Source organism: Chionomys nivalis, chromosome 8 (assembly GCF_950005125.1).
Source record: "Chionomys nivalis chromosome 8, mChiNiv1.1, whole genome shotgun sequence".
Taxonomy (NCBI): Eukaryota; Metazoa; Chordata; class Mammalia; order Rodentia; family Cricetidae; genus Chionomys; species Chionomys nivalis.
Genome location: NC_080093.1, coordinates 7112950 through 7125825, shown reverse-complemented (window position 1 = coordinate 7125825; position 12876 = coordinate 7112950). Strand labels below are relative to the sequence as shown.

General features: G+C 36.3%; 1 protein-coding gene across 3 annotated transcripts in view; it reads left to right on the top strand.

Annotated features, from left to right (window-relative positions):
- Positions 1-12609, top strand: part of Shoc2 (SHOC2 leucine rich repeat scaffold protein) — a 79939-nt gene extending 67330 nt beyond the window's left edge. For all 3 annotated transcript variants that reach the window (XM_057779478.1, XM_057779479.1, XM_057779477.1), the window contains 5 exons: positions 3806-3994; positions 6683-6805; positions 8622-8759; positions 9083-9200; positions 10293-12609. In XM_057779478.1, the coding sequence (XP_057635461.1) occupies positions 3806-3994; positions 6683-6805; positions 8622-8759; positions 9083-9200; positions 10293-10501 (777 nt within the window). In that variant the 3' untranslated portion in view covers positions 10502-12609. The remainder of the gene's footprint in view (positions 1-3805; positions 3995-6682; positions 6806-8621; positions 8760-9082; positions 9201-10292) is intronic.
- The last annotated feature ends 267 nt before the right edge of the window (positions 12610-12876 follow it).

The window sequence follows — 12876 nt, the reverse complement described above, 5'->3', positions numbered from 1 at the left end:
ATTCCCTTTCTTGTATTGAAACTGGTATGCCAATAGTTCTTCAATGCAAATTCTTGGCAATGTGTTTTCTTATTTTATTCAAGCATAATACAGTACTCTACCAAAATAAATGAAGGGACTGCGGGCTTACCATTGACCTTTACAATTTCTTTTCTAAGTGGTATCTGAATGTGTATGTGAGAGGCATGTGAATCTTGTCTATTTCTGTGTTGCTTTATATATGAAGAACTATTCGGATAAATGCCACTATATATCAGCTCATAAAAAGATTTAACTCATTTTATTTGTTTGCTAGGGGAAAAATACATAGTCACATCTATTAATTTGGCTTATTTTACTTTTGTTGTGTGTGTTTTCAGAAAACAGCTTGGAGAGTATAAAGATGTTTCCCATGATTGCAGTTGCTAGGCTAGACCACTGAGATTACTATGACAGTACCTTTCCTTAGCAGAAGAATTATAGCATTTACCTGAGATAAAGAGTGAAGTTCAAGGCAGGCGATCTAGCTCCAAGAACCAGACTGTCTGGATTTTTGTCCTGTGATAGTGATAATTCAGATTAATCAAGATGGGTGAGGTTATGCTGCTTAACGTTATCCGCTTCTCTAATGACTCACCCTTAATAGATTAATTATCACATTAAGTAGGTTTCTTTATTTTTCTCTGTGGTAGTGGTGGCTTTTTTTCTTTTAGAGACAAGATCTTGTAGTGTAGCCTTTTGAGCTGGTATTTGCTATGTAGCTCAAGCTGGTCCTACACATGTACCTGTTTTCTTGCCTCAGCAGGATTCCTGAGTGCAGAGATTACATGTGTGCCACCGTGTTCAGCTAAATCCTTGAGGAACTTTCTTTTGGGTGTTAATTGTGTCCATATTCTTAGATAAAGACTGGGTCCCTATAAAGTATAAACATTTGAAAACTATGTAATTTTATATACAGATTTATTATTAGTGAAGGAAGATTGATAATTGTTTGGCTGTTAAGATACGGACATTGCCATACGTGATTTTTTTATATTATATAACTGAAATAAGTCAATTTGTTGGCATCTGTATTATTATGGTATTGTAAAAACAAAAACATAGAAGCCTCTTTGTTCTATCTATTTATCCTTTTTTGCAATCTCTGATGAGACCTGACCTTTTTTCTTTTGTTTTTAAACAGGGACAAGGGATCCTACAAAGTTTTTTCCATGCATTGGGCTTGGGAGTATTAAACCCTCTTTTTACTTGAGATAAGACATTATTAAAAAGGACAGCTCTCTCTGGTCTGAATATGAAAGGCTGTGTGTATATGTTTTCCTGTGCATGTTTTCAAGAGAGACACTGGGGAAGCCTTTAACTGACTTTGTCCAAATAAGAAAAATTAAGTCTTACTTAAAAAATCATCTATGTGCTTTGGAAGTAGTGTATTTTCAGTGCAAATGCGTGATTCTGTTTGACCATAGACTAAGTAAGGAAAACAGAAAGATCCATTAGGTGCCACTGAAAAGGCTTTCAAGCTGTGTTGAGACGATGAATCATGGCAGCAGTTTACAGTGCTTAGCTGTAGATCTCTGCATCGAATTCCTTCTGTTGCTGGCTAAAATTTCTATGGTGACAGTTAAGTTAGTCATCAATCTGATTACAGGGGAAGGCCAGTTTGGGTACCCTCTCCACTAATGCTTTTTAGGGTCTTAGCTGGGGTCATCCTTGTGGATTCCTGGGAATTTCCCTAGTGTCAGGTTTCTTGCTAGCCTCATAATAGCTCCCTCGATCAAGATATCTCTTTCCTTGCTCCCCCTTTCTGTCCTTCCCCCATCTTGGCTATCCCCTCATGTTCTTTTCTACCCTTCCAGTCTCCTTACTTCCTCCCCTTCTCCCCTCTTTTCTACTCCCTCTGCCCCCCCCCCCCCCCCGCTCCCAATTTTCTCAGGAGTTCTTGTCTATTTCCCTTTCCAAGGGGGATCCATGTATATCTCTCTTAGGGTTCTTCTTGTTACCTAGCTTCTCTGGGGTTGTGGACTATAGGCTGGTTATCCTTTGCTTTACATCTAATATCCCTTATGAGTGAGTATATACCATGTTTGTACTTTCTGGGTCTGGCCTACCTCATTCAGGATGGCTTTTTCTAGTTCCATCTATTTGCATGCAAATTTCAAGATGTCAATTTTTTTTAACCACAGAGTATTATTCTATTGTATAAATGTACCACATTTTCTTCATCCATTCTTCGTTTGAGGGGCATGTAGGTTGTTTCCAAGTAGTGGCTATTACGAATAATACTGCTATGAACACAGTTGAGCACATGTCCTTGTGGTATGAGTGTACATCCTTTGGGTATATGACCAAGAGTGGTATTGCTGGGTCTTGAGGTAGATTGATTCCCAATTTTCTGAGAAACCACCATACTGATTTCCAAAGAGGCTGTACAAGTTTGTACTCCCCCCCCCCCCCCCCAGGAATGGAGGAATGTTCCCCTTATTCCACATCCTCTCCAGAAGAAGCTATCCTTGGTGTTTTTGATCTTAGTCATTCTGACCTGCGTAAGAGGCAGAGTCATTTTTATTTGCATTTCCCTGATGGCTAAGGATGTTGAGCATTCCCTTAAGTGTCTTTCAGCCATCTGAAATTCTTCTGTTGAGAATTCTCTGTTTAGATCTGTACCCCATTTTCTGATTGAATTATTTTTGTATTTTGATGTCTAGTTTCTTGAGTTCTTCATATATTTTGGAGATCAGTTTTCTGTCCAATGTGGAGTTAGTGAAGATCTTTTTCCATTCTGTAGGCTGCCCTTTTGTCTTATTGACTCTGTCCTTTCCCTTACAGAAGCTTCTCAGTTTACGGAGGTCCCATTTATTAATTGTTGCTCTCAGTGTCTGTGCTGCTGCGCCCATGCATTCAAGGTTACTTCCCATTTTCTCTTCCGTGAGATTCAGTGTGGCTGGATTTATGTTGAGTTGAACTTGCTTTAGTGCATGGGGATAGATATGGATCTATTTGCATTTTTCTACATGTTGACATCCAGTTATGCCAACACCATTTGTTGAAGATACTTTCTTTTTTCCATTGTGTAATTTTAACTTCTTTGCCAAAAATCAGGTGTTCATTGGTGTGTGGATCAATATCAGGGTCTTCAATTTGATTCTGTTGTTCCACCTGTCTGTTTTTATGCCAATACCAAGCTGTTTTCATTACTATAGCTTTATAGTAGAGCTTGAAGTCAGGGATGGTGATGCCTCTGGATATTTCTTTCTTGTACAGGGTTGTTTTGGCTACCCTGGGTTTTTTGTTCTTCCAAATGAAATTGAGTATTGTTCTTTTGAGGTCTGTGAAGAATTTTGTTGGGATTTTAATGGGTATTGCATTGAATCTGTAGAATGCTTTTGGTAAGATTGCTGTTTTTGTTATGTTGATCCTACCTATCCATTTTCTTGTATCTTCTTCGGTTTCTTTCTTGAAAGACTTTAAGTTCTTTTTGTACAGGCCTTTCACTTCTTTGGTTAGTGTTACCTCAAGATATTTTGTGTTATTTGTGGCTATTTTAAAGGGTGATGTGTCTCTGATTTCTTTTTCAGCCGTTTTATCATTTGTATATAGGAGGGCTTCTGTTTTTTTGAGTTGATCTTGAATACTGCCATTATTACTCAAGGTGTTTATCAGTTTACTGTGGGCTTGCTGTAAACTCTAGATTGTTGTAGTGATTGTCCCTGAAGATGGTCACAGAACGAGCCTTTCCGAGCTGCAGTTTATCCCCTAAAAGCTATTGCTCTGTTTAAGGCAAATATTACCTTATTTCTTAATCTTACTCTTACTTTGATTTTTACAGAGTCTTTTATCCAGTCTTGTAAAATTGAATAGCTTGACCTTAGCTAGAAATTGCTTCCAGTTATATCCAGTGGGAGGTCCATCTCAGTTTTCCACCATCTATTCCCTCAACATGGAACACAATCGAATCAACAAAATCCCATTTGGAATTTTCTCCAGAGCTAAAGTGTTAAGTAAGCTGAATATGAAGGTAAGTCCCTGTCTGGGGTGTGTGTGTGTGTGTGTGTGAGAGAGAGAGAGAGAGAGAGAGAGAGAGAGAGAGAGAGAGAGAGAGAGGAGAGGGAGAGGGGGAGAGAGAGAGAGAGCGCTGTAGTTCTCATTCATATTTTCTGTACTAGGGTAGAGAGTAGGTGAAACCTTGTTGATGAAATCTATACTGCTAACAGTCATGCTTTAGGACAGTTCTTACTGCATAACAGATGTTTTCAGACTGAGCACACCCTTAGCAGTTTGTCCTCGAGAAGTAGTCTTGGGTGTCTCCAGAAGTATAATGCTAAGGATATATATTACATAACTATTTGATAAATGCCAATGTATGCCAAAAAGGTTTAACTTCTTTTTTTAATTTTTTTTTATTAAAAAATTTCTGCCTTGGCAATGCAAGAACTCCTTTGGTCCGCTCCCCACCAAAGGGAGACACATCTATGTTATGTGTCCCATGGATAAAATAATGTGAGAATCTGTACTCCATGGTGTGCCTTGCTTCCTCAAAGTCAAGAAAGCTGATCGACACAAGCACTCTGGGACATGTGGTTAGCACTATTAAAAAAGCACGCCATCTGTAGCACCTCACGTCGTATTCCATCCTTCCCACCCTCTCCTACACCCCTGCTGGGTACTGAACCCAGGGGCTTGGCCTCAGTGTGCTCAAAGGACTTCTTCCTCAGCCCCCGAGTAACTGGGACACGAGTGTCACCTCTGTGCCAGGGTCTTTGAATTTTATGTTTTTTGTTATAAAGTAATTAATAGTATCCTCTCACTTCAGAAGTGTCCTATGGAGGTAGGCATGGTGGGCTGTAATCCCAGGACTCTGGAAGCCAAGGCAGGAAGATCAAAAGTTCAAGGCCAGTCTGAATACATAGAAAAGCTCTGGCTCATAGAAGTAGAGAAAAGAAGAAATGGATTGTGTGGCTGGATGCTAAATTGTATAGCTCACATGTTTACTTGATTTAGTTGACAAAGATTTTACATAGTTGATTTGGTTAGTTGACAAAGAATTTACATTGTTTTAATAGTCTTTCAATCTTTCACCTTGCAAATGGAACCTTTTAAAAATTCAAATTATTCTTTTTATAAATTTTTATAATAGAAAACTAGTGGGTTTTTTCATAAAGATTATTTTTATTTAAAAAAAAAATTTCTGCCTCCTCCCTACCTCCCTTTTCCCTAACTTCTTAAAGTAATATATCTAATGAAATAATATGGAACCACCAAACTTGATGATCTAGACTAAGACAATATTAAATATCTATTGCAGTATTCTAGTAGAAGGTAAAGGATGTAAAAGTCTCCTTTTACACAGGTTTAAGCTGTTTTAAATGTACTAGTTATTATATTAAATTCCTAGGTATTGTGTACATCCAGCAGCACTTTTTAAGATAGTTTTTCTCTTTGGCTGTCGGAGGGATGGATGATTAACCCTCAGGTTCTTTACCTGGCCATATGCCCTTCAGTGAGAAGCTTCCACATTGATAATGTGACTTTATAAGTTTACTGTGTAAGGAAAAACAATCATGGAAAATTGTAAGTGCTATGATTTAATTTTTAATGGACTGATTTTAGGTCCAGAGACCATAATGGAAATGGTCACATACCCAATCCTGACTATAGCTGAGTAGGAATCCAGGAAACCTGGGTTTCTTTGTTTCTAGATAGAATATTCTGTCATAGTATACTACATGGTTTTGTCATTCTTTAAACTCTGCACCATAATTGTGGCCTTTAGTAATCTAAATCTGTAACTTTGTTTCTATACTTTGCCATGATAACTATTTGAATGTATATGAGTAAAAATTTTAAGTGAAGATAATCTTAAAATCCGAATAATATTTCTTAGTCTGTTGATGTGAGAAAGGATGCAGAGGTAATAAATCGCCTTTCTGCTGAGTGCTCCTTACGTAGCAGTGCTGGTGGCAGACTTCTTGCATACCATGCACAAGGTCCTGGGTTCAGTTCCCAGCATAAGTAACAAGTAGTGTCTCAGTTTCTAATAGGTGTAGACTATGATGAAGCAGGTGTTGCTAGTTTTTGCCTTTGAAGTTACATTTTAATTGCTCTGTTGCTGTTAGAGTTTATCTACCTGAGATTTTAGAAAATGAATGTGAAACTGATGAACTTTGTCTTAACGTTCCATCAAATGTGATCAAAGGTTAACAAAACTTTTTCTTGGAAATAAAAGTGAGACTTGAAAGTTTTTTCTATATATATACTATACTTTTTTGTAATTTTAAAAACTACATTTGTGTTTGTTTTTGTTTGCTTGAGTAACGTAGCTCATAAGGAGAGGTCAAAGGACAGGTTTTTTTGGCAGGTCTCTTCTACCATGTGTATTCTACTGGTCAGGCTGGTGGCAAGTACCTCTCTCCACTGAGATGTCCTGCCCGCTTCTTACCCATATCTTAACTGAACATCCTTATTGTACTCAGTGATTTTTCTGTACATTATTATGAAGTAGTTTAACCTCAGAATAAAAGCCTACTTAATTAAAACATTGGAAGTTCAGAGTTTTATTGGTAAGTTTTGGCTCTTGTTTTATTTTTTCTATCTGTTGATAAATATGAGAATAAAATTTTCTGTTTAAGAATTTTGCTTGCAGAGGAAAATGTAAATGGTGACTTTATTTTTATGGTTCTACCTGGGTGCTTCTTCTCTCTACCAGGACAATCAGTTGACATCACTTCCTTTGGATTTTGGAACTTGGACCAGTATGGTAGAATTGAATTTAGCCACAAATCAGCTCACAAAGATCCCAGAGGACGTGTCTGGTCTTGTTTCTCTTGAGGTGAGTGAATATAGTGTAATTAGAGATGGTCATGTCTGGACTCCATTGGATGCACAACCCTGTGAGGGGAGGGAAGTGTTGATGCTATTGAACCACCTCTGCCTGACAGAAGCTGAGAGAATTAAATGCAGAATCTTTGAAGAGAAAGATGTCTAAAACTTAGCATCTTGAAAACAGTTTCCTTTCATTCCTTTCAGGAAACATGGCATTACTTGCCAAAATAATTACTGATTCTTCAGATTGACACTCACAGCCTTTTATTGTATGGCTTTGGCCTAATTTTATCACCCCTTGTGTTGGTAATGTGTTGTCCCTAGCTGTAGCTCTGTGTCCCTTGTGTTGGTGATGTGTTGTCCATAGCTATAGGTCTGTGTACCATCTCAGTGTCTGGAATATTGCTTTTCATCCTCTTGATTTTACTTTTTCCTTTCAAAAGCTTTTCCCCAGTCAGGAATGACTGTTACTGTCTTTACTTAGTGAAGTTTTCATCTTTAACACACAGCTTAGGAAGATAGTAAATATGTTCTTTTTATTTTTATATTTTTTTATTTTTTTTATTTTTTATTTTTTTTTTCGAGACAGGGTTTCTCTGTGGTTTTGGAGCCTGTCCTGGAACTAGCTCTTGTAGACCAGGCTGGTCTCGAACTCACAGAGATCCGCCTGCCTCTGCCTCCCAAGTGCTGGGATTAAAGGCGTGCGCCACCACCGCCCGGCTAAATATGTTCTTTTTAAAAAAATTTTTAAAAAAAAAAAAACTTTTAAAAGTTCTATTATATTGTAAAGCAGCAGTTCCCAACCTTCTTAATGCTGCAGCCTTTTAATACAGTCAGTTCCTTATGTTGTGGTGACTCCAACCATAACAATATTTTGTTGCTACTTCATAACTGTGATTTTGCTATTGTTATGAATCCTAATGTAAATATCTGATATGCGACCCAAGAGGGGTTGCAGTGCACAGGCTGAGAACCACTGTCATAAGGTGCAGTGCAGCGGCTGACAGAGATTGAAACACGGTTGTGCTTTCGTTACTCCGTGTTTGGATCTCGTCTACCGAAGCTTTAGTTTCCTGAGGGGTGAAATGAGGTAATAGCACGCCATAGTTTTAATTCAGATTAAGTGAATCACATAAACAAAGTGCATTTGATATAAGGTCCTAGTAAACTCCAGTGGTGGCTATTGTTCTTGTATCGATCTTGTTGTGTGTGTGTGTTTTTTATGGATTTTATAAAGTTGGGGCAAATAAGTAGACTTAGCGTTAGTTACAATTTTACGTGGCTCTTTCAGTTTACTGCTCTTTTCCTTACCCAGCTCCTTTATTGTCTCCCTATTTCCATGCCAAATTATGACTTCTTTGAGAAAAAGGACTCTAGAGCTTCCTCAGTCCTTTTACCCTTTAATGTTTCTAGGGTGTAGTGAAGAATTTCTAAATTGTAACTTCAGTTACTGCTCATTGTTATAGACAGTTATAAGTCAATGGCTTACTTTCCTTAAGTGAATATTTTAAGAATTTTGAATAAAAATTAGGTTATTAATACTTTTAATTATTCACTGTCAATATTTTAGTTTTAAGACAATAGTTAATTTTGTTTTTCCTTTAAAAATTTAGTTAATAAACTATTTCCATGTTTTTAAGTAATTGAATAAAATCTCATTGTAGTATATTTGTTTTAAAATGTATTAGTCAATTAAATATTTAATATTTTTTATTATTAGTCATTTTTGGGAATTAGCATTGCTTAATAATCTTTAATTTTCATAACAATCATGTGTAAGTTATTTCATGAGTTGTGAAATGCTGTCAATAATTTCTGCTTAGGTTCTAATATTATCGAACAATCTTCTAAAGAAGCTTCCCCATGGTCTTGGAAACCTTAGAAAGTTACGAGAATTAGATCTAGAGGAGAACAAACTGGAATCCTTGCCCAATGAGATTGCTTATCTCAAGGATTTGCAGGTAAAACCCTCTCCTGGTGGTGATAGAATTATATGAGTAAAGTTCTTGAAACCATTCCAAATTACAACTTTTTCTTTAGATTTTGATACAATTTTCCAATTAAAGATTTTTATCTTATTGTCCTTACGTGAACGTCAAATATACTGTCTGTTTTTGTTCTCCTAACAAATGAAATTGTTTGAAAGAAAATCTTGTGATTTACTAAACAAGTTTTACCCAACTTAATTTCCCTGTTGTTTATTTTACTTATTAGATATATGATTACAAATGTATATCATTGTAGGAAATGTATGTGTAACTTTTTTATTTTGTTAATCTTCTAGAAATTAGTCTTGACAAACAACCAGTTGACCACTCTTCCCAGAGGTATCGGTCACCTCACCAACCTCACACACCTGGGCCTTGGAGAGAACCTGCTTACTCACCTTCCCGAGGAAATTGGTATGAACCTGTGGACACTTGACTCTGCTTCTTGACTTTGTGTTTTCAGATAGATAGGTTTGATAAATACACTTTTCTGTGAATTCAATTACATCAAGCTCAAGACTTTTAATGAAGTGCCAATGGTTTTTCTCCTGAATTCTTAGAATTAAACCTGTGTTTAAGAATGGCTGGAATGCTGCCAGTAGGTAGACCTTACTTATGAATCTCAGTGTACAAGATTGTTTTCTGTTCTTCCAAACTTAGTGGTTAGATGGGCTTGTGTTAAATTAGCACTGTCTGTGCTGTAAGGACATTTCTGTTTTTGTTGGATTTTGTTTATAATAACTAGTTCTGAAACCACAGAAGTGAGCCACTATGTGTAGCTTCTGGAAGAAAATTCTTCATAGGGATTTAGGGTTAATTGTAGTATTCACTTACTATTAAAGCCTGGATTTACTTTTAGAATTTTTCCAAATAGTCACATCTAATATTTATATAGTTAATATGGCCACTTTGAATTTAGGCATCAGGTCACAATCCTGTTTTATAACAGAGTCCATTGAGTAGTCCCTAAATTAGTAATTCTGTGGATTATAATCTGTTCTCTATAGTTCTATAAGCAAGATAAAGTAGTAATGTTTTTTGCAAATGGTAGACAATTTAAAATTTAGTTGTGCCACTTGGCTGGCTTTATAGCTTTAGATAGAGACTGTCCACCCTAATGTCTTCTTACCTGTAAACCAGGCCAGTAACTCACTTCATGGAGATTGCCTTGAGATTAACTATCCCACGTGTAGACTAGTCTCTCTTGCTGCCTGTTGGCTTACTACTTTCCTAGTGCCATTGGCAAGTCGTCTATGTTTTGATTTTTAAAATAGAGGCTTAAAAATACATATGTGAACTCTCAACTGACCAACAGAATGTCTGAAAATGGAGTGTTTCCACAAACCTCATAAGCCTCAAAACCATTGTGATTCTCTGGTTATAAAGAGGGACCTATAAATTGTGGTTTTAAAAAATTTCCCCAGTTGATTTGAATATGCTGTAATTTGAAATCTACAGTGGTGAAAGTTTTAAGAATGTAATTAATTGTTTTCCCTCCCTAAACAGGCACACTGGAAAACCTAGAAGAACTGTATTTGAATGACAACCCCAACCTTCACAGCCTCCCTTTTGAGCTGGCTCTCTGCAGCAAGCTGTCAATCATGAGTATTGAGAACTGTCCACTCAGTCACCTCCCACCTCAAATTGTTGCTGGAGGGCCTTCGTTCATTATTCAGTTTTTAAAGATGCAGGGTCCATATCGTGCCATGGTCTGATACAAACTGCTGGTCCCACACACTGTTCAAACATAGACTGCCATTAATGTTTCATATCTATATCTGTATCTGTGGATATTGATCTATGGCAGATTTATAAAGACTGCATTATGTGTTTCTGCTAATAGAGGAATCATAGCCATTTAGATTTTTTTAATTCTGTAAAGAAAAAAAGGCTTATATAAGTTTTCTTTGCTAAATTTGATGGATGGTTTTCTGTTATGTAATCTGATATGCCAGTTTGTTTAAAAATCTTCCAACAAATTATGAAGTCATTAAATTTAAGGGACAAAATGATATAATCAGATATGTGTTTCTCTTAGGAAAATGTGGGCCAAAAATTTTGTTGCAACTTTTCGTATCCATTTCCCCTTACAGCGTCAGATCTTTATAATGGCAAGATCCCTGAAGGTAGAATTTTTCCTTAACTTATTTTGAAATTTAAAATTTTTATATTGTTTACAGTTGGAGTGAATCACTGGATTATTTTGATTTGCTCTGTTTTAATCAGTCAGATATAGAGTTTATATTCTCTGTTAAAAATTTGCGTCAGTTTAAATATTAAAAGATACTTTATTGAGCAACAGCTGGCAAACAGAAAATATACATTTAGAAATCAAAATTTCCACTACTTTTATTTCTCTAATGAACTGTAAAATAAATATCTGAAGTGAACCTTTGGGGTCGGGGTATTGAGACCTTTCTTAGAATAAGTATTTTTACTTTGGGGGAGCAGAAATCTGTGGTGGAAGGTTTTCTTTTCCATTCCTGAAAAGTGCAGATCCACAAAAATTAAACAGAAATTTGGCAAATAAATTACACATAAACACACATTCTATATATGTATATACAATGCTATATAGATATGTATTTATTATATCATAAACTACAATAGGTAACTTTAAAGTCTTTACCCTTTCCTTGTACAATGAGATGAATGTCTCTCTCTAAAGGCTGCAGTGTATGTATGTTTCAAGGTTATTTAACAGTGTACTGTGGTTTTATATCTTGACTCGCCTTGTACATCTTTCTGTTCTGGAGTATCTGTGTCTAAGCACAATATCTTCACACTGTGCTGTATTGCTGCTGAACTAAATGCACTTTCCCCGTAGATGGGGCACTGGCTTCAAACAATTCAGTTCAGTACCATTATTTTCAGTTTCATTTCTTCTTTGTTATTAGGTGATATAGTACAGTTATGGGAAATGGCACATTGCATCGACACTATTGGTAGTTCCATGGAAGTTACGTAGGATGTGCATGTACTATTTGATAATATTTTCTTTTGCTTTACTGCCTTTATGAATAGCAAAATTGTGAATGTGTGTCCCTTACATAGTACTCTTATTTTTGGTAGTCTTGGTCTAGGTCAGTTTAATTATTGAGGAGACCCCACAGAGCAAGTGCATCCTAGATTCCATCCTAAAACACACCTTCCATATAATGAGTAACTATTATATATAATTAAATATTGCTGCTTATTTTTCTGTTTTGCCTCTCCCCATTTTGGGGGGGGGTCATTTTGTTCTAAACAAGTATTTTTTTACAATTAAAAATGTAATATCAAGATAAAAATTTGAATTTTTGCTTTTCCTGGAACTCAAACTCAAGAATGGGTTTGAGGTCAAATCTGGGTTCAAATTTGTAAGGAACACCGAATAAATGGAAGGCAGGTAAAGATATAAAACCCTAGAATGCTTAAATGTGCTGTAAAACTATTGTAATGTTCACTGGATTTTACAAACTCATATCCTTTCTCTTTTTCCATCTACTGTGGCTTTTCAGTTAAGATTTTTGTTTATAAAAGGAATTTATTACAGTTCTACCTAGAACTTGTGTGTGTGTATGGTCTTCCCTCCCTCCCTCCCTCCCTCCCTCCCTCCCTCCCTCCCTCCCTCCCTCCCTCCCTCCCTCCCTCCCTCCCCCCTCCCTCTCTCTTTCTCTCTCTCTCTCTTTCTTTTTCTCTTTCTCTTTCTTCTTTTAAATCTCATATCCATATGTGTTGATATTAAGGTCATGAAACTGAAACTTGAGAGATAGTGGTCTAGTGTCTTTTCTTGTGAAACATGTTTTTTTCAAAATGAAAATATATGAAAAATTTTAAACAATTTGGTTTCCCTACATTTATTTAAGTTATTCTACAATAGAGGTGGAAAATGATCACAAACTTACGTGTAGGACTAATGCTACATATACATAGTGTATTATTAATCTCTTCAAGATGTAAGCTATAGGTCTTCTTTAGAGATGCTGTCTTAGAATATTTCTTTAATTTAATAACATTCTACCAAGAAGCTAGACTCCTCTTAGGAGGAGGAATACTAGTAAAATCAAGATACTTAATCCTTGAGTAAGGGATGGTGAATGACACATAT